Below are 22,706 nucleotides of genomic sequence, written 5' to 3'. Positions count from 1 at the left end.
TGCGTTTGCATAGATCACATTTACTTTACCTATCTAAACTAGTCACTAATGATCGATGTCTGAAATTAAATTACATTAAGTCATGCAAGTGGGTTTGGGCTGACTCTTGGCTTTGGGTCACCAGGACCACAAAACATGCTTTGGGGAGACCAGGCCCTCTCGAATAAGACTTGAGAATGACATAGTCTGATCTTTAAGAGGGTATTTCACTAGATCCATTAAAACGGCATGAAGACTGTGGAGCAGTGGATAGAGACTTTGCATGAGAGTACCGAGGGTAAAACTGATGCTCCTAAAAGAGCTTTGCCAAGTAACTCCTTTAAATGCATCGCTATAAACACGTGGATGCATTTATCCAGAATCTGACCCAATTAACGGTGTACGCTGGAGGGGTATCCTATCAGCCCCCCTACATCCCTCCCACTCCTTACGCATCCCTAAAAAAGGAATTGGCAGGGTATCATTAAACAGATAATTGTTCTCGAACACATGGGAGATGGTATTTAGGGTGAGAGGAGGCTGTGATGGACTGGTAGAGGCTCCCTCACACCCCGTTTTAATGATGTGGCTTCCATACCCAGAATGCAGTGTGGTCCCGACCAGCCAGGGGTGCAGAGGCAGGCTCCTGTGATGTGGTGGCAGTGGGCACCGTTCCTGCACTCGCACATCTGGCCACAGTCAAGACCGTAAAACCCGTCCGGGCACACTGCAAGCCAAGATAAAACACCCTCTGGTAAGGGCCTTCCAGCTTTACACACATACAGAGGGAAGGAAAAGGGTTAGGATGCCAACTCTCCCTCTCTCTCTTTCTATGTCTTTCTCTGTCTCTTTCCCTCTCTCTTTCTCTCTCTGTCTGACCTCTCTCATCTCTGTCTTACCACCTACCAAAAATACCATATCAAATTGCAGTACCCTGGTCTAGTTGTTCATTTGTGGAGCGTCTGCATTCGTTAAGTGAGCTCATGTCCCACATGTGAGGAGTGTCCGTGCCACATCAAAGCCTGCGGAGACACGGGGGCCGGGCCGCCCCTCAGAGGGGGTGGGAGAGAGGGGCACACACACACACACCAAGGACTGGTAATTAGAACACCTGCTGAGTCCACAGGCCTGTCGTCAAGGCCTAGGAACCCAGCCCCAAAACAAAGCCAGGTTACTGCGCACGCACACACAGTAGATAGTGCATAGACAGTGCATAGACATACACAGTGGTGTAAAGTACTTAAGTAAAAATACTTTCACGTTTTTTGGGGGATTCTGTACTTTTGTTTACTATTTCTGTTTTTGCCAACTATTACTTTTACTTCACATTCCTAAAGAAAATAATGTACTATTTACTACATACATTTTCCCTGACACTCATAAGTACTAGTTACTTGTTGACAAGAAAATGGTCCAATTCACACACTTATCAAGAGAACATCCCTGGTCATCCCTACTGCCTCTGATCTTGCAGACTCAATAAACACATGCTTTGTTTGTAAATTAATGTCTTAGTGTTGTAGTGTGCCCTTGGCTATCCGTAAATAAACAAATTGTGCCGTCTGGTTTGCATAATGTAAGGAATTTGAAATTATGAATACTTTTACTTTTGATACTTAAGTATATTTAAAACCAGATACTTTTAGACTTTTACTCAAGTAGTATTTTACTGAGTGACTTTCACTTTTACTTGAGTCGTTTCCTTTAAAATATCTTTACTTTTACTCAAGTATGACAAATGGGTACTTTTTCCACCACTACACACACACACACACACACACACACACACACACACACACACACACACACACACACACACGCACACACACCACCAGTTCCCACTGCTGGTGTTCAGCAATGCCAGTGTCCCGGGTCTGTTTTCCATTCATTGAGAGAGAGAGCGGGGGGGGGGAGGGGGGGCTGATAGTTGAAAATGTCTGTGGAGTCAATGGACAACCATGGAGTTTAGTAAACACATTGTCTATGGCCCAGAACACCAGGGCTGTTATGGAAAAACCCTGTGTGGGGGGATGTAGAGGGGGCTTTTCCAATGTGCTGTAAACATTGCCTATAAGCTCAACTAAACCGTGAAACAGACAGGAATGTCCGTGTTTACTTTGCGATTCTCGTTGATTGCTCAATTTGTCACTGAAAAGTACAAGATCACAGAGCAACAGCTCTAATGACAACACTTACTATCAGTTTGTATGTTAAGAGCAGTTACTACAACACAGGCACAGCATCATTTATGTCTTTGTTTAGATAAAAGCTGCACTCGCTTGACTGCGTTTCTGATTGATTAACAGATGCAGTAGGACACACCTCCTTTCAGCCCTGGTGGTGTGTGGGGAAGCCTTGCACTGGCTGCTTCCCAGTCTGAATATATCCCTTGTTCCAATTGACCCTATGCCAAATAACCCCTCTCATTTACATAGAGTAGTACTATTGTACCTAGCCTTCTATTTGGAAATACACGAAGACAGAGTCTGACTTTTGGCCTCGCCGTGCATTTTTTCTTAGCCTGGTCCCAGAACTGTTTGTGCTGTCTTGCTGACACCTATGGCCATTGCCATGCTAAACATGACCAAAGCATAGGAGTAGTCAAGACCGTACAAATGGATCTGGGGATCATGCTACATTTTCCCATGCTGCCACAGTAATCTGCCTTTGTGGTGGTTCTACTATAAAGTTATACTGTCTGATTACAGCCTGAGCAGGGAAGATACTGCCATGGATCCATCTGTGTGTCTGTGGTGCTGTGTGTCTGTGGTGCTGTGTGTCTGTGGTGCTGTGTGTCTGTGGTGCCGTGTGTCTGTGGTGCGGTGTGTCTGTGGTGCGGTGTGTCTGTGGTGCGGTGTGTCTGTGATGCGGTGTGTCTGTGGTGCTGTGTGTCTGTGGTGCTGTGTGTCTGTGGTACAGTGCTATTTTTTTTACTTGCAGGAGCGCAAACTTTTTTTCCAATGATGTCTTAATTTCTCAATCAAAGTTTGTACGGACAGATGCATTATATTTGTAAAAAGAACACATTTCACTGCACCTATCTGGTGTACATGATATTAAAAAATGGTCTTATCTTACCTATTTTCAAAATAGGCCATCACTGTCAATCGTGAATTATAATTATTCACGTTTTATCCGTGAAATGTCCAACCTTTTTTTAATTTAACCTTTATTTAACTAGGCAAACACCACAACATTGCATAAAGAGAGTCCTAAGAAAACAACACAACATGCCAGCAGCACAACGTGGTACAAACATTGTTAGGCACAGCACAAAGGGTAAAAAGGTAGAGACAACAATACATCACGCGAAGCAGCCACAAGTGTCCGTAAAAGTGTCTATGATTGAGTCTTTGAATGTGGAGATAAAACTGTCCAGTTTCAGTTTGAGTGTTATTTTTTGCAGCTCGTTGCCAATCATTTGACCTCAATCCGTTTCGTGGGAATATGCATTTAGATCTTCTTGAATGACTGTTTCTAAGTGAATTAGAGCCGATGGTGTTACAAACTATTAGCCTTTCTTGTATTTTGTTTCAATCAAAGCATATCCTACCTAGTGTTGCGCGCTGTTGACTTTTGGCTGCACTGGAACAAAAACTGAGACTATTCGGATACAATGAGTATAGCGAACTGCTTTGAGAACAGCCGTTTTAGCAAAACACCTCATAGTTTTCTGTCTTTGGCTGTTCTTGTTAGGGAGTGAACTTGATGTATAATGAGGGTTACATGGATAAAATGTGACCTCTCTGAAATGAAAATGGATGGACCTCCCTTAAGCTAAATATATTTTACCTAAACCCTCCCTGAACACTTGAAGAAAAAAAAACAAGTGACCCTCCCCTAAACCCCAAATAATAATTAAAACAAAGTGGATAGCAGAGAACATGCCTACCATTTACCCTCACTTCTTGGACAGACCAGAGCCTTAGATATGCAGTTTTAGAAACTGTTCTTCATCCTGTAAGCATTACATGGCAACACAGGAATGTTTATAGCGCAGAGGGCCAGGAGGTTGTGGGTTCACAGACCACTGTGGACAAGAATAGGAGTGGAAAGATCTTTATAGTAAAAACATTGTATTTTCAGTCCTGTGAAAAACAGCCTTTTTATTAATATTATATGCAATTTGACATAATTTGACATATTGGCAGAAATTTGTATATAATTGTTTTAATACCACACAAATGACAGGCTAAGAATGGACAGTGAGAGAGGCCTATGTGTTCATCTTATCATATTTCTCCCATGCCAAATCAGTGTGTTTTGTTTGCAATGAAACTGTCCCTGTTTGCAAATAATTAAATCTGAGACGTCATTAGGAATCTGAGCATGGTACTTTCAAAAGTTAAAGCTACCTTCCAACCCCAGACAGAGTAGGCCTACCAACGCAGAAAACTGTAAGCTTTAACTACTGTCTACTCTTCTTTCGTGGCTTAACCCAATGAGAGAAGGTCACAAGTGTTTCCCTAAAATCTGTCTGGGTTTAAACAGCTTCTATTACACAGAAAGTCAATAGCTTAATCAATTGATAATGACAGAATTAGATTACTTCCCAAGCAAAGTCCATTCGTTGTCTTCTTGGCTACAGAAGGTTATAGCTCAGCCTCAGAATCTCAAAGAAACGCAATAATAATATTCCCATATGCAACAGATTCATGTCTTTTACCAGTATTTTACAGCTTGTTTCTAGCATAAAGCATTCCGGACCAAAGCCCTGTTATAGATCACTTTATATAATCAGATCTATTTCATTTTCTTCAAAATCGTAAGATAACACGGGGTAGGCCTGTGCTTTTTGCCATTTTCTAGAATATAAGGAAGGCCTATAACATACCCTCTCATACCCCCTCAATTCGAGTCTCGGCTTTAATTTAACAGCCCTTCACTGACACAGAGGTAGGCTATTTAAAGAGTGCATGGTGGGTGGAGGAATTGGCAGTGAAATCTATGGATATAGCAGCCTAAAGCCTAATTTCCTCTGTCAAACAGGTAGGCATACGTCTTATTTCTTAAATATGAATAAATAGGCTCCAACACAAAGCCCTCTTGTTGTTGGTAGTCTAGTCTAATTAAAATGACGGTTGAAATTAATTATGCCTTCTCAAATTTGCCTACTTTCAACACCATAAACTGTCATTTTTCAATTAGTATTTTCTGGAATAATAAAAAAAAACATTTTGGATGAATTCTTTGACTCTCCTCCTGAACTGCCACTGTAGGCCCACACAGCACACCATTGGTCAGGCAGCACAACAAAAAGTTTGGATCAGCAAGAGCAGAGCAGACGGGGGCTCAAGGCTAGAATATCCATTGCCGTGTGTAATGCAGCCTAGTTTTATTTACACCATCCCAGCAGCGCAAAAGACTCAGGAAGGAAGTACATTTTCAGTGTACTGTTTCATTCTGTGATGGTGGTACAGTACTGGTTGTATTTGGTCAACATCTCGTCAGATGGCTCTATACCTTGAGCTGCTGGCAGAGATGCCAGACTGATGTCATGTTTGATGCCAGGGTGTGAGTTGATGTGGAGGTACATTTCACCATGACATCCACCACAGCCCATTTTGTCTGGCCAGCAGACCTCTAGTAATTTGGTAACCTTTGTAATCTTCAGGCAACACAGCTACAGGGTTATAGGGTTTTATAAACTGGGTGGTTCGAGCTCTGAATGCTGATTGGCTAACAGCTGTTGTATATCAGGTATATCACAGGTATGCCAAAACATGTATTTTTACGGCTCTAATTAGGTTGGTAAGCAGTTTATAATAGCAATATGGCACCTTGGGGGTTTGTGGTATATGGCCAATATACCACGGCTATGGGCTGTATCTGGGCAAAACGCATAGCCGTGGTATATTGGCCATATACCACACCACCCCGTGACTTATTGCTTAAATCATCTTTATCAATTTACAAAATGCACTTAGTTTACATTGGAGACCAACCAAATCATCAAATGATCTTAATGGGTTAATTAACTGTGTGCAATTTGAAGGGGGATTTTAAAAAAAATCTGAATTCTCCTTTACATACACATTTCAAATATGTAGATAGATATTGGGATCCTGGTTTGAGGTTGCCAAATGCCAATGCCAATCCTTCTTTCCACCAGAAGAGGGCACTTGGTTTCCACTAAATCCCAGAGTGAAGTGTCATCTGATATTAGCCTGGTCTGTGCTGCTATTTCCACTGTGGATGCAAGGTTTAAGTTGTGTGCTGTGCCTATTGTGCCTCTGTTTATTGTCAGTACTGGGAGTCCTCACACTCTACCAGCTAGTGTGCTGCTAGCTACATCGCTGATTAAATCAGCTCTTTAAAGGGGAAATCTGGGATTTGAAAAACAACAAACTGGCCCCACCACTTATTTTGGTAAACAACTGACCAATGGGTCTGGAAAAATGTAACCACTCGCAAATTCATGGATGTCAGGAATGGCCATCCATAGATCAAAATTATAGTTTTAACCATGCTTTGATATGTGGTATTACAAACAATGGAGTAAAACAATCTTATATTGACAGTTGAACTAAGCTCATGATGCATTTAAAAGTTATATTCTTCAAGAATTAAGGGCTATATGTCATTCATTCAAAAGTTTTTAAAAAAAGAAAAAAGATGTACCTATACCAATCCCTGATTGCCCCTTTAAGGAAGTAATGAGGATCATTTCCAGATCCCTGCCTGTGTGTTAAAGCGCTGTGTCCTGTCAGCCTATAAACCAAGGCAGGAGACCACACAGCCAGACAGACATAGAGACATGGAAGGGGAGACTCTGGCCCTCGCTGCCTTGTAGAAATCACTTCTTGACTGCTCCTAAAGGAAGAGGCCCCTGTACAATATCGGGAAACTGGACACCTTATTTAAGGGCGGGGGAAGACTTTAGAAACAGAACAGTGAGTGAGTGAGTGAGTGAGTGAGTGAGTGAGTGAGTGAGTGAGTGAGTGAGTGAGTGAGTGAGAATATATATATTTTAGTTTCCATGGTAATTTCAATTAAGGCTGATGTCTATGATGTTGGAAACCATTGGCTTGTAATGGCTAGAAATGTTAAATCCTACAGGTCAGAATGGTGTGTGTTAATGTATCTTATGATATAATGTGACATGACTGTGATTCACGCATGAAGCAGGCTATATTTAACACCACTGGTAACTTAAATCTTACACCACACATTTACATTAGACCGTTTCAGCCAAAGCCTAATCAAAATCAAATCAATGAGTTAGTCATGCTTGAGACCAGCTACTCTGGAATATGCACATATAGTTGGTCTGGTTTTACTGTAATTGGACTATGTGTGTGAGAATCTGCACAGGGACCATCAGACATCCACCAGCGCCCTCCAGAGTCTAACACAGGACTTTTCGCTGGAAAAGTTACCTTGGTAGTTTAAAACTAAACCACGGTGAGTGGCTAAACAGATTCTAGAGAAAGGGAAAGGGGATACCTACTCAGTTGCACAAGATTGTTTTTAGATCATCATACTAACTGTCAAACCTTAATCATTAAAGTAGTTATAACAGCTAGATTAACAAAGAATTAGACCGATCTAGGAGGAACCAATACAATAGTCAGTGGTGGAAAGTACTTTAAGTAGAACTACTTTAAAGTACTACATAAGTCGTTTTTTTGGGGGTATCTGTACTTTACTATTTATATTTTTTACTACTTTTACTTTTACTTCACTACTTCACTACAGTTTCCAACATAGCAGCATCCACCTGTAGCACATGCTCCAGCAGGTACAGTTTAAGTTGGAAGTTTACATACACCTTAGCCAAGTACATTTAAACTCAGTTTTTCACAATTCCTGACATTTAATCCTAGTAAAAATTCCCTGTCTTAGGTCAGTTAGGATCACCACTTTATTTTAAGAATGTGAAATGTCAGAAGAATAGTAGAGAATTATTTATTTCAGCTTTTATTTCTTTCATCACATTCCCAGTGGGTCAGAAGTTTACATACACTCAATTAGTATTTGGTAGCATTGCCTTTAAATTGTTTAACTTGTGTCAAATGTTTTGGGTAGCCTTCCACAAGCTTCCCACAATAAGTTGGGTGAATTTTGGCCCATTCCTCCTGACAGAGCTGGTGTAACTGAGTCAGGTTTATAGGCCTCCTTACTCGCACACACTTTTTCAGTTCTGCCCACAAATTTTCTATAGGATTAAGGTCAGGGCTTTGTGATGGCCACTCCAATACCTTTACTTTGTTGTCCTTAAACCATGTTGCCACAACTTTGGAAGTATGCTTGGGGTCATTGTCCATTTGGAAGACCCATTTGCGACCAAGCTTTAACTTCCTGACTGATGTCTTGAGATGTTGCTTCAATATATACACATAATTTTCCTACCTCATGATGCCATCTATTTTGTGAAGTGCACCAGTTCCTCTTGCAGCAAAGCACCCCCACAACATGATGCTGCAACCCCCGTGCTTCACGGTTGGGATGGTGTTCTACAGCTTGCAAGCCTCCCCCTTTTTCCTCCAAACATAACAATGGACATTATGGCCAAACAGTTCTATTTTTGTTTCATCAGACCAAAGGACATTTCTCCAAAAAGTACGATCTTTGTCCCCATGTGCAGTTGCAAACCGTAGTCTGGCTTTTTTATGGTGGTTTTGGAGCAGTGGCTTCCATGATGAACGGCCTTTCAGGTTATGTCGATATAGGACTTGTTTTACTTTGGATATAGATACTTTTGTACCTGTTTCTTCACAAGGTTCTTTGCTGTTGTTCTGGGATTGATTTGCACTTTTCGCACCAAAGTACGTTAATCTCTAGGAGACAGAATGCTTCTCTTTCCTGAGCGGTATGACGGCTGCGTGGTCCCATGGTGTTTATACATGCGTACTATTGTTTGTACAGATGAAAGTGGTACCTTCAGTCATTTCGGAAATTGCTCTCATGGATGAACCAGACTTGTGGAGGTCTACAGCTCGGCATTCAACACCATAGTACCCTCCAAGCTCGTCATCAAGCTCGAGACCCTGGGTCTCGACCCCGCCCTGTGCAACTGGGTACTGGACTTCCTGACGGGCCGCCCCCAGGTGGTGAGGGTAGGCAACAACATCTCCTCCCCGCTGATCCTCAACACTGGGGCCCCACAAGGGTGCGTTCTGAGCCCTCTCCTGTACTCCCTGTTCACCCACGACTGCGTGGCCACGCACGCCTCCAACTCAATCATCAAGTTTGCGGACGACACAACAGTGGTAGGCTTGATTACCAACAACGACGAGACGGCCTACAGGGAGGAGGTGAGGGCCCTCGGAGTGTGGTGTCAGGAAAATAACCTCACACTCAACGTCAACAAAACTAAGGAGATGATTGTGGACTTCAGGAAACAGCAGAGGGAACACCCCCCTATCCACATCGATGGAACAGTAGTGGAGAGGGTAGCAAGTTTTAAGTTCCTCGGCATACACATCACAGACAAACTGAATTGGTCCACTCACACAGACAGCATTGTGAAGAAGGCGCAGCAGCGCCTCTTCAACCTCAGGAGGCTGAAGAAATTTGGCTTGTCACCAAAAGCACTCACAAACTTCTACAGATGCACAATCGAGAGCATCCTGGCGGGCTGTATCACCGCCTGGTACGGCAACTGCTCCGCCCTCAACCGTAAGGCTCTCCAGAGGGTGGTGAGGTCTGCACAACGCATCACCGGGGGCAAACTACCTGCCCTCCAGGACACCTACACCACCCGATGTCACAGGAAGGCCATAAAGATCATCAAGGACATCAACCACCCGAGCCACTGCCTGTTCACCCCGCTATCATCCAGAAGGCGAGGTCAGTACAGGTGCATCAAAGCTGGGACCGAGAGACTGAAAAACAGCTTCTATCTCAAGGCCATCAGACTGTTAAACAGCCACCACTAACATTGAGTGGCTGCTGCCAACACACTGACACTGACTCAACTCCAGCCACTTTAATAATGGGAATTGATGGGAAATGATGTAAATATATCACTAGCCACTTTAAACAATGCTACCTTATATAATGTTACTTACCCTACATTATTCATCTCATATGCATACGTATATACTGTACTCTATATCATCGACTGTATCCTTATGTAATACATGTATCACTAGCCACTTTAAACTATGCCACTTTGTTTACATACTCATCTCATTTGTACATACTGTACTCGATACCATCTACTGTATCTTGCCTATGCTGCTCTGTACCATCACTCATTCATATATCCTTATGTACATATTCTTTATCCCCTTACACTGTGTACAAGACAGTAGTTTTGGAATTGTTAGTTAGATTACTTGTTGGTTATTACTGCATTGTCGGAACTAGAAGCACAAGCATTTCGCTACACTCGCATTAACATCTGCTAACCATGTGTATGTGACAAATAAAATTTGATTTGATTTGATTTGATCTACAATTTTATTTCTGAGGTGATTGGCTGATTTCATTTGATTTTCCCATGATGTCAAGCAAATAGGCACTGAGTTTGAAGGTAGGCCTTGAAATACATCCACAGGTACACCTCCAATTGACTCAAATTATGTCAGTTAGCCTATCAGAAACTTCTAAAGCCATGACATCATTTTCTGGAATTTCCAAGATGTGTAAAGGCACAGTCAACTAAGTGTATGTAAAGTTATGACCCACTGGAATTGTGATATAGTGAATTATAAGTTAAATAATCTGTCTGTAAACAATTGTTGGAAAAATTACTTGTCATGCACAAAGTAGATGACCTAACCGACTTGCCAAAACTATAGTTTGTTAACAAGAAATTTGTGGAGTGGTTGAAAAACAAGTTTTAATGACTCCAACCTAAGCGTATGTAAACTGCCAACCAACTGTATATCTCACTAGTCACCCCCAAAGACAATTCCTCCTTTGGCCGCCTTTCCTTCCAGTTCTCTGCTGCCAATGACTGGAACGAACTGCAAAAATCACTGAAGCTGGCGACTCATATCTCCCTCACTAGCTGTAAGCACCAGCTGTCAGAGCAGCTCACAGATCACTGCACCTTTACATAGCCCATCTGTAAATAGCCCATCCAACTACCTCATCCCCATACTGTATTTATTTATCTTGCTCCTTTGCACCCCAGTATCTCTACTTGCACATTCATCTTCTGCACATCAATCACTCCAGTGTTTAATTGGTATATTGTAATTACTTCGCCACCTTGGCCTATTTATTGCCTTACCTCATTTGCACACACTCTATATAGACTTTTTCTACTGTATTATTGACTGTATGTTTGTTTATTTCATGTGTAACTCTGTGTTGTTGTATGTGTCGAACTGCTTTGCTTTATCTTGGCCCGGTCGCAGTTGTAAATAAGATCTTGTTCTCAACTAGCCTACCTGGTTAAATAAAGGTGAAATAAAAAAATAAAAAAATAAACATTCCTAATGAAAATAATGTACTTTTTACGCCATACATTTTCCCTGACACCCAAAAGTACTCGCTACATTGTGAATGCTTAGCAGGACAGGAAAATGGTCCAATTCACGCGCTTATAAAGAGAACATCCTTGGTCATCCCTACTGCCTTTGATCTGGCAGACACACAAACATAAATGCTTTGTTTGTAAATTATGTCTGCATGTTGGAGTGTGCCCCTGGCTATCCGTAAATAACAAAAACAAATGTGTGGTTTGCTTAATATACGCAATTTAAAATTATTATCACTTTTACTTTTGATACTTAAGTATATTTAAAACCAAATACTTTTAGACTTTTACTCAAGTAGTATTTTACTGGGTGGCTTTCACTTTTACTTGAGTCATTTTCTATTAAGGAATCTTTACTTTTACTCAAGTATGACAATTGGGTACTTTTTCCACCACTGACAATAGTCCCACCACAGAAGTTTATTACTTACTCATATTTAATCGAAGCGCTTCAGACAGCTTGACACCAGATTCATTGTCAATCTCTCCTCCGTGTAGAGGTCTGTTGTATAGCTAGCTGTATATTGTTACACTAGTCACAGAACTGGGTGGTGGTTTGTGAATTCTGAGTGGTTTCTCTACTAGAACTTTCATTACTAGACCAATAGAAGAGACCATAAGAGAGGGGTTACGCTTTATTTTACAGCCTGGTATAAGTTCATTTAACAGACACGCTTATCCAGATTGACTTACAGGCACAATTAGGGTTAAGCGCCATGCTCAAGGGCACATTGACAGATTTTTCCACCTCTTTCGGTTACTGGCCCAACACTCTTAACCACTAGGCTACCTGTCACCCTATAAATGAAGGGTTTGATTTCAAAATGCGATATTTCAATTTTCAGAAATTCTTCTGAAGCAACTTTTTAATTAAAAACGCATCGTGAAAGAGAGAGCTATTATTTTTTATTATTTTACCATGACATGGGCTGGTGAAAAGACAGGCATGATTTTGTTTTAAATATATTGTAAGGTCATTTTATTTTATTTTAGAGAGATAAAATGTAGTTAGTGACCGACGTTTTGGTTACTGGCCCAACACGCTAGGCTACCTAACTATTTAGTGACAATGGATTGTTTCTGGTACTTAGCTCACATAATTCAGGTGTACAAAACTACGCTTGTCTCAATGAATCTCAAAGAAACTGAAAAGTAATGAATATGCCATTTTTTTCACAAGTCTTACTTTTCTCACAGAAACTTCCGGTCCATCCAGAGGAGCAGGTGCAGGCTCCACTCACATGGTCACACAGAGCCCCGTGCTGACATTGACAGTCAAGGGCACAGCCCAAACCATAGCTGCCCTCCACACACTCTGGGGGAACATGGTAGAGACACATGGACAACATCAGACAGAGATATCACTAGCCAGAATATATACACATTTGCTGCTGTGAGGACATGTGTTTTGTCACGGCAAATAACGGGATATTAACGTTTAGTCCCAAATTTTGCTTTATTGATGGTAAGACTATTAGCTGGCCAAAAGTAAGCTACATGAAAAGTGCAATATTATTAATATAACCGTGTGTTAGTGTGGGTTTTCAGTGAATTTATGTAAATCACAAAGCTCATCTGCATTTCCTGTGGTACCGGAAAATTCTCAGCAACTAAAGAGTGATAAAATGAAGATCCTACATCTGTAGAACACTTGCTTGAAACACAAGCATTTCGCTACACCTGCAATAACATCTGCTAAATGTGTGTATGTGACCAATAACATTTGATTTGATCTGGTCCAAAGATGTGTTACAGTGTATTACCTAAAGATGGCAGTATTTCCAAAGAAATGTCTTACTCTGTTCACAGTGGTCTCCAGTGAAGCCAGCCTCACACACACAGCGTCCAGTCACAGCATCACAACTCAGGGCTCGGTCTGCACACTGGCACCTGTTGGAGCACCCAGAGCCCCAGGACCCCTCCTCACAGGCTGTGGACACACACACACAGGTTGGTAAAGAAAACTACTGTGTGTGTGTGTGTGTGTGTGTGTGTGTGTGTGTGTGTGTGTGTGTGTGTGTGTGTGTGTGTGTGTGTGTGTGTGTGTGTGTGTGTGTGTGTGACTGACGTATCGGTGAGAGTCAGGGTGTGGTGAAGTCTGATCACTCACGCTGTATGTGTGATGGTGGTGCTTACGCTTAGTGCAGACGTGTCCTGTTCGGCCCGGGGGACAGATGCAGTGTCCGGTGACATGGTCACAGCTGGCATCAGGGTGACAAACACAGGTGCTCACACAGCCTGGCCCATAGGACCCTGTTGGACACACTGTTGAGCAGAGGAATAGTCCGGGTGAAATATAACACAGTATTATCCTAAGGTCTTTCTCCCTCGCAGTCTCTTTCCTTTCAATCCTCACTTTAGCAAGACTGAAGGCTATTTCCATTTATTTGTTTCCCTCACCAGTCTGGCAGAGTTGTCCTGTGTACCCAGGGTTGCAGTTACAGACTTCTGTCTGTCTGCTTGTTGCAGGAAGCTCCGTTATCACATGCTCTACATAGGAACTGGCACTTCAACCCCCATAATCCCTCTGGGCAGTCTACGGGGGGAGGGAAAACTTAGGGCTATAGCTATTGACCAGTTTTGGTGGTCAGGCCATTTGGTCAGGATAAGCCCTAATTGAGTTGTATGACCATCAAGACCACATAGTTTAACTGACTTCAGGTCAAAGGTTTGAAATAGATGAAGAGCAGGTCTGATTGGTGGACCGATGTCTTCCAATACTATAGTCGTGGCCAAAAGTTTTGAGAATGACACAAATATTAATTTCCGCAAAGTCTGCTGCCTCAGTTTGTATGATGGCAATTTGCATATACTCCAGAATGAAGAGTGATCAGATGAATTGCAATTAATTGCAGAGTCCCTCTTTGCCATGCAAATGAACTGAATCCCCAAAAAACATTTCCACTGCATTTCAGCCCTGCCACAAAAGGACCAGCTGACATTATGTCAGTGATTCTCTCGTTAACACAGGTGTGAGTGTTGATGAGGACAAGGCTGGAGATCACTTTGTCATGCTGATTGAGTTTGAATAACAGACTGGAAGCTTCAAAAAGAGGGTGGTGCTTGGAATCATTGTTCGTCCTCTGTCAACCATGGTTACCTGCAAGGAAACACGTGCCGACATCATTGCTTTGCACAGGGCTTCACAGGCAAGGATATTGCTGCCAGTAAGATTGCACCTAAATCAATCATTTATCAGATCATTAAGAACTTCAAGGAGAGCGGTTCAGATGTTGTGAAGAAGGCTTCAGGGCGCCCAAGAAAGTCCAGCAAGTGCCAGGCCCATCTCTTAAAGTTGATTCAGCTGCGGGATCGGGGCACCACCGCTACAGAGCTTGCTCAGGAATGGCAGAAGACAGGTGTGAGTGCATCTGCACGCATGCCAACAGTAAAGCATCCTGAGACCATTCATGTGTGGGGTTGCTTCTCAGCCAAGGGAGTGGGCTCACTCACAATTTTGCCTAAGAACACAGCCATGAATAAAGAATGGTACCAACACATCCTCCGAGAGCAACTTCTCCCAACCATCCAGGAACAGTTTGGTGACGAACAATGCCTTTTCCAGCACTTTTGCCATTAGGCAAAAGTGATAACTAAGTAGCCCGGGGAACAAAACATCAATATTTTGTTTCCATGGCCAGGTAACTCCCCAGACCTTAATCTCATTGAGAACTTGTGGTTAATCCTCAAGAGGCGGGTGGACAAACTAAAACCCACAAATTCTGACAAATTCCAAGCATTGATTATGCAAGAATGGGCTGCCATCAGTCAGGATGTGGCTCAGAAGTTAATTGACAGCATGCCAGGGTGGATTGCAGAGGTCTTGAAAAAGAAGGGTCAACACTGCAAATATTGACTCTGCATCAACTTCATGTAATTGTTAATAAAAGCCTTCGACACTTATGAAATGCTTGGAATTATACTTCAGTATTCCATAGTAACATCTGACAAAAATATCTAAAGACACTGAAGCAGCAAACTTTGTGAAAATTAATATTTGTGTCATTCTCAAAACTTTTGGCCACGACTGTACTGTACTGTTTGAATGTAGATCCCCAGACTTGAAAAACAGTGAGGGACAATATGGAAGAAACAGTATGAGATTTAAGTGAAATATAAATACAGTATGATAATGAGTAATAATACATTTGAACAGTAATACAGGTATGAAATAATGAATTATGAAGCATTCTAACTACCTTGTTGACAGGCCTTTCCTGTCTTCCCAACAGGGCAGATACACTCTCCTGTCATGGGGTCACAGGGTTCTCCTCCACACACACACGTCCGGAGGCAGTTCTCCCCGAACTGACCAGCACTGCAGGCTACATACAGATACACAGAGGACGGAATGATGGAGGGAGAGAGAGACAGAGAGAAAGGGTTACACAAACCTTTTTTTCATTTCCTGTGTATCTCCCTCACTGGGATCGTGTGCAGTAGCAAGGTGAGCTCAAAGTGAACTGATGTTGCATGGCCACTTTGCATGGCCACTCACAAACTCACGTCAATTCAAAGCGAAACAAAACCCTAAAGAGATGGATGATTTGTTTGCTTTAATAAAGGGACCCTCCTGGAGGTCTGGACGATGCATCAGGTCTAAAATAACCCCTCCATGTTATCTTGGCCAGTCTGTAGGGAGACCGAGTTATGATTTAAACAGAGCTCCTGGACGTTCTTTAATATCTCTGGAGCAAAGGAGAGACGAAAGCCACTGAAACGGTTCACTGGTCTGTAGAGCAAGCTGCCAGAAGAGGAACGCAATTGAAACCTTTGAGCAAACTAATACACACACACATGTACGTACAAGCACGCAGGCGCTCACACACTCACACACCCATTAATATTTCCACATGCATGTGGGAACAATACAAAAGTGCTCTCTCAGAATGTAAGGTCAGGAGTTGTTCCTGAACGATACAGGAAACACTCCTGTCCCTAGGTACATTCATTGTGGTTGGGGAGTCTCCTCCACGGGGGGATTGGCTCACCCAGCTGACACAAGTTCCCATGGAGCCCTGCAGGACACCTCCGGGTGCACTCTCCACTCCTAGGGTCACAGGTCTCCCCAACTGTACAGTCACACTGCTGCCAACAGCCACTACCATAGAACCCTGGAACACACTCTGCAGAGAAACACACACACACACACACACACACACACACACACACACACACACACACACACACACACACACACACACAGGGGAGGAGCTTCACTATCATCCAGACAACCATGTAAGTTTTATTTTTCAATAACCTCAATATCCGTGTACTGTATTGTCTGAGCCAGAACAGCTTACCTTGCTGACACTGAGAGCCGTGGTGGCCAGGTTTGCACAGACAGGTCCCGTTCTTGGGATGGCAGCCCAGGGAATGTTCCAGATCACAGTCACACTCCTCAGAGCAGCCAACACCGTGAGTCCACCTGGGACAAGCTGGAGAAGAGAAGGTACTCTCACTACAACTCTAGAATCAGGGATCAAGCTACGGAAAGGGAATTGACATCATTTTCTTCATCTATCACTACTGCAGTGTTCCTTAAATCTGGTCCAAGAGACACACTTAGGCAGTGCAGGATTTTGTTCCAGACCAGTACTAAGACACCTGATTCAACTGAACAGGTGGTTGATGTTCAGTTTATTAGTTGAATCAAGCTAGGACAAAAGCTTCAAGATGTCGGCTGAAGAACACTGCTCTACTACATTAAGATGTCAGTCATGGTGGCTGCTGGGTACTGTAGTCTAGAGGATATGGGTACTCACACAGGTGGCAGTAGCGCCCGTACAGCCCTGGGGCACACAAGCAGGCTCCATAGAGACGGTGGCAGCGGCCGTTGTTGGGGCAGTTACACCTCCGCCTACAGTGTTTCCCAAAGTATCCTTGTGGGCAACCTGCCAACATGTCAACAAGACACAGAAGAGTTGCACATGTGGTTAGACCAGATTTTGCCCTTCCAGCACGTAGCCTGGTCCCCAATCTGTTTGTGATGTCTTGCAAACTCCTATGGTCATTGTCACATTGACAAGACAGCACAAACGGATCTGGCACCAGGCTATGTCTACAGGGCAGAGCCAGTGCCTAACCTTATGGGTGATGAACTGAACAGGGTTAGCTAAATAGGATTAGCCACTTAAGGCAAGGTGACTGGTCTGTGTCTGGACTTGGACGTGGTGGAGCTGTGACATGTAGTGACATAAAACCATGCAGTGGGGAGGAAGGGAGAGGAGTGGTGGGCTACTGAAGGGCCAGTAACAAGGAAGAAAATGTGCTGTGTTTGGATCCCTGTGGGAGAGCAGTCGGCTGAGTGCTGGGGAGTGTGTGTGTGTGTGTGTGTGTGTGTGTGTGTGTGTGTGTGTGTGTGTGTGTGTGTCCCTACCGTCCTCACAGAGCTGGCCCTGCACCCCCGGTGGGCAAACACACCTCCCGGTTACTGGTTCACAGGAGCCCCCGTTCTGGCAACGACATAGGCTGTTACAGGCCTGTCCATAGGTCCCCACTGGACAAGCTGGGAGGGAGAGAGAGATGGTGGGTGGGGGTGAGCAAGAGAGAGATTTGAGAGAGAGAGATTGATATTGAGAGACATTCTAACGCTTTACTTTTCTATTATCTTCTCCACATGAGGGTCTTAGCTTTTTGCGTTTCCCACATTAATCCAACACGGCTTGTGTAGCAATTACCACACACAACCCAGCTGGACCTTCTAAATGGGTTCAGTCAAAGCCAGTCAACATTCCATGTCACACTTCTTGTGCACAACTATTTTATGAATCTCTGAGGGAAAATGTGTTAGTTAGCAATTAGTCATGTTTTTAGCCACATGGTTAATGTGGCAAGCTAGGCAAGAGCAAAATCAGTACAGAAAACGCACTCGTTTTGGCATAAAGATCTTTACCTTAATTCTATTGCTCTCTGGTTACGCTGTATCCAGACATACACAGCACTGCCTTCCTATATCTAACAAATGTTGTCATACAAAATGCAATAGCATGTCTATATACAGTGTCTTTGGAAAGTATTCAGACCCCTTGACTTTTTCCACATTTTGTTATGTTACAGCCTTATTCTAAAATGGATTACATTTTATTTTTTTCCTTCTCAATCTACACACAATATCCCATAATGACAAAGCAAAAACAGATTTAAAAAAAACGTTTGTTAATAAATTAAAAATGAAAAACAGAAATATCACATTTACATAAGTATTCAGACCCTTTACTCTGTGCTTTGTTGAAGCACTCTTTGTTGAAGCACCTTTGGCAGTGATTACAGCTTTGAGTCTTCTTCTGTATTTGGGGAGTTTCTCCCATTCTTCTCTGCAGATCCTCTCAAGCTCTGTCAGGTTGGATGGGGAGTGTTGCTGAACAGCTATTTTCAGGTCTCTCCAGAGATGTTCGATCGGGTTCAATTCCGGGCTCTGACTGAGCCACTCAAGGACATTCAGAGACTTGTCCCGAAGCCACTCCTGCATTGTCTTGGCTGTGTGCTTAGGGTTGTTGTCTTGTTGGAAGGTGAACCTTCGCCCCAGTCTGAGGTCCTGGGTGCTCTGGAGCAGGTTTTCATCAAGAATCTCTCTGTACTTTGCTCCGTTCATCTTTGCCTCAATCCTGACAAGTCTCCCAGTCCATGCACTGAAAAACATCCCCACAGCATGATGCTGCCACCACCATGCTTCACCGTAGGGATGGTTTCCTCCAGACATGACGCTTAGTTCCAAGAGGAACTTCACCTCCCTGACCAAGGCCCTTCTCTCCCAAATGCTCAGTTTGTCCAGGCGGCCAGGTCTAGGAAGATTCTTTGTAGTTCCAAACCTCTTCCATTTAAGAATGATGGAGGCCACTGTGTTCTTGGGGACCTTCAATGCTGCCGAAATGTTTTGGTACCCTTCCCCAGATCTGTGCCCCAACACAATCCTGTCTTTGAGCTGTACGTCCCCATGGCTTGGTTTTTGCTCTGACATGCACTGTCAACTGTGGAACCTTCTATAGACAGGTGTGTGCCTTTCCAAATCATGTCCAATCAATTGAATTTAACACAGGTGGACTCCAGTCAAGTTTTAGAAACATCTCAAGGATGATCATTGGAAACAGTATGCACCTGAGCTCAATTTCAAGTCTCATAGCAAAGTATCTGAATATCTATGTAAATAAGGTATTTCTGCATTTTATTTTTAATACATTTGCAAAAACATCTAAAAACCTGTGTTCACTTTGTCATTATGGGGTATTGTGTGTATATTGCTTAATTTTTTTTTTATAAACAATTTTATAATAAGCCTGTAACGTAACAAAATGTAGAAAAAGTTCATAGGTCAGAATACTTTCCGAGTGTAGGTTATGAACACCTGCTCTTTCCATGACATAGGGAAGAGGATACCTAGTCGGTTGCACAACTGAATGCATTAAACCAAAATGTGTCTTCCAGATTTAACCCAACCCCTCTGAATCAGAGAGGTGCGAGCGGCTTCCATAATCAACGTCATCGGCGCCCATGGAGCAGTTGTTGTTGCCCGAGGACAGAACTGCAGATTTTTCCACCTTGCCGGCTCGGGAATTCGAACCAGCAACCTTTTGGTTACTTGCCCAACGCTCTGCCTCCCGCAGACTGACCAGGTAAATCCAGGTGAAAACTACGATCTCTTATTGATGTCACTTGTTACATTAAATCCACTTCAATCAGTGTAGATGAAGGGAAGGAGACAGGTTAAAGAAATATTTTAAGCTTTGAGACAATTCAGACATGGATTGGGTATGTGTGCCATTCAGAGGGTGAATGGGCAAGACAAAATATTTAAGTTCCTTTGAATCGGGTATGGTAGTAGGTGCCAGGTGTACTGGTTTGTGTCAAGAAATGCAATGCTGCACGCTCAACAGTTTCCTGTTGTAACGGTATTCGTCGTCTGAAGAAGAGGAATCATCGGACCAAAGCGCAGCGTGGTAAGTGTTCATGCTTTCTTTATTAAAACTGAACACTATAACAAAATAACAAAGGGAATAACCGAAACAGTCCTGAAAGGTGCAAAACACTAAACAGAAATGAACTAACCACAAAAACCTTGTGTGGAAAAAGCTACCTAAGTATGGTTCCCATTCAGAGACAACGATAGACAGCTGTCCCTGATTGAGAACCATACCCGGCCAAAACAAAGAAATACAAAAACATAGAAAGAAGAACATAGAATGCCCACCAAAATCACACCCTGACCAAACCAAAATAGAGACATAACAAGCTCTAAGGTCAGGGCGTGACACCTGTGTGTATAAAGAATGGTTCACCACCCAAACGACATCCAGTCAACTTGACAACTGTGGGAAGCATTGGAGTCAACATGAGCCAGCATCCCTGTGGAACGCTTTTGACACCTTGGAGAGTCCATGACCCGACAAATGGAGGCTGTTCTGAGGGCAAAAGGAGTGGGGGGCTGCAACTCAATAGTAGGAAGGTGTTCTTAATATTTTTGTATGCTCAGTGTATAATAACATTAAGGATGGAAACATTGTAGTTGTCTTCTTTCCAAGCTAACAATGAAAACCTAATAAGATAACTAAAATGCCCATTCTCTGCTACGTTTTCAATCTTCCCCACTGGTCAGGTAAAATGGATTCATCATAACGTAACTCTTCTTGGTGTGAATTCGAACACTAGTCCAAAGGAGGATGTTTAAATGTATAAAAATGACTGATGGTTTTGGATTTATCCCCACATTCCACTCAGAATGATATCCCTGGTTCAGGTCAAGCCCAAATACACTCAATAATCATGCTTGGTTGTGAAACAATGGCTTCTGGCCTCTTTCTAACAACCCTGGCCTGGGAGATGTATTCTGTCTGTTGTGGACTTGGCCTGTCTCCAGGCCAGATCTGAGTTCAAATACCTAACCCTGAGGACTAACCAACCAAATAACTGCCTGCTCAATAATAGACACTGAATAACACTGAAACTCTATGAAGTGATAGATGACTTCCAAGGGTTACAGTGATAATAAGAGAAGCTGGGGAGAGAAGAGGAGAGCGACTTACTCTCGTTGCAGATGACGCCAGTCCATCCAGGTGTACATTCACAGTATTCTCTGTCCGCACCACACACTGCTCCGTTCTCACAGTCAGCACAGCTCACACCACAGTCATCCCCAAAGGAATCATCTAGACACACTGAGGCACAAACACCCACATAGTCCTGTAAAACCATGGCATGATTTACAGTTTTTGCCACATATGTCACATTGAGCATCAACCAGACATGTATGTAAGCACTGATTTGCTACCTATGTGGCTGACCAGGGTGAGTTCCCCTCTCTGTGCCTCTTCCTCCTGGTCTTCACCATAGGGTGAGTGCAGGGCTGCAGTGTACTGCAGGAGCTGAGGGGGCCGTCGGAACAGCAGATCTGGCAACCTGTGCACTTCCAGATCCTCATCTGCATCATCCTCCTCTTCATCGTCATCCAGGTCACTGTCGTACAGCGCTGCATTGGGACAGAGAGGAGAGGAGACACTCAGAACACATTCACATTAATCACATTTACATTACATCTAACTATACTATACTGTATTATACTATACTACACTATCATTTACATTACATCTAACTATACTATACTGTATTATACTACACTATCATTTACATTGCATCTAACTATACTATACTGTATTATACTATACTATACTATACTGTATTATACTATACTATACTGTATTATACTATACTATACTATACTGTATTATACTATACTACACTATCATTTACATTGCATCTAACTATACTATACTGTATTATACTATACTATACTATCATTTACAATACATCTAACTATACTATACTGTATTATACTATACTATCATTTACATTACATTCATCTGAATACTTAAAGTGATTGCATCATTACTATAGTCTGCTGTTAGAAAACCTCACAAATGTCTCTCAGAGTTACGTTTACACGTTTAAAGACAATATATACACATTCACTGTGAAATTACAGAATACTAAAGTATATAGTATAGTATAGTATAGCATAGCATAGCATAGTACAGTATAATATTATGATCAAATAGTACTCACGGATGCAGGCTCTGTGGTCGTGGTCCAGACGGAAGCCCAGTCTGCAGAAACACTCGTAGGTCCCCGGGGTGTTCACACAGTAGTGTTCACAGACAGAACTCTCTGCCAGGCACTCATCAATGTCTGACAAGACCACAGAACAAAAGGAAGTACTTTGAAAATTAACACTGTACTTTTCAAGTGTATTCTATTTCCATTATCAAAACTAGAACAATGAGTTTTTAGACACTGTCAATGC

The 22,706-nt window shown here is 42.7% G+C and overlaps 1 protein-coding gene across 4 annotated transcripts in view; it reads right to left on the bottom strand.

The window, feature by feature from the left end:
• The window catches only part of LOC110507158 (multiple epidermal growth factor-like domains protein 6), an 81,822-nt gene that overhangs the window by 12,734 nt on the left and 46,382 nt on the right, over positions 1–22,706 (bottom strand). For all 4 annotated transcript variants that reach the window (XM_036965133.1, XM_036965135.1, XM_036965134.1 and 1 more), the window contains 12 exons: positions 22,469–22,591; positions 21,678–21,875; positions 21,433–21,564; positions 17,793–17,921; positions 17,179–17,307; positions 16,717–16,851; positions 16,405–16,539; positions 15,613–15,738; positions 13,550–13,678; positions 13,212–13,343; positions 12,600–12,728; positions 578–706 (listed from right to left, as the gene is read on the bottom strand). In XM_036965133.1, the coding sequence (XP_036821028.1) occupies positions 578–706; positions 12,600–12,728; positions 13,212–13,343; positions 13,550–13,678; positions 15,613–15,738; positions 16,405–16,539; positions 16,717–16,851; positions 17,179–17,307; positions 17,793–17,921; positions 21,433–21,564; positions 21,678–21,875; positions 22,469–22,591 (1,626 nt within the window). The remainder of the gene's footprint in view (positions 1–577; positions 707–12,599; positions 12,729–13,211; positions 13,344–13,549; positions 13,679–15,612; positions 15,739–16,404; positions 16,540–16,716; positions 16,852–17,178; positions 17,308–17,792; positions 17,922–21,432; positions 21,565–21,677; positions 21,876–22,468; positions 22,592–22,706) is intronic.

The sequence above is a fragment of the Oncorhynchus mykiss genome, chromosome 27 (genome assembly GCF_013265735.2).
Source record: "Oncorhynchus mykiss isolate Arlee chromosome 27, USDA_OmykA_1.1, whole genome shotgun sequence".
NCBI classification, from domain to species: Eukaryota; Metazoa; Chordata; class Actinopteri; order Salmoniformes; family Salmonidae; genus Oncorhynchus; species Oncorhynchus mykiss.
The sequence above is the reverse complement of the archived record's forward strand: the minus strand, read 5'-3'. Positions and strand labels throughout refer to the sequence as shown.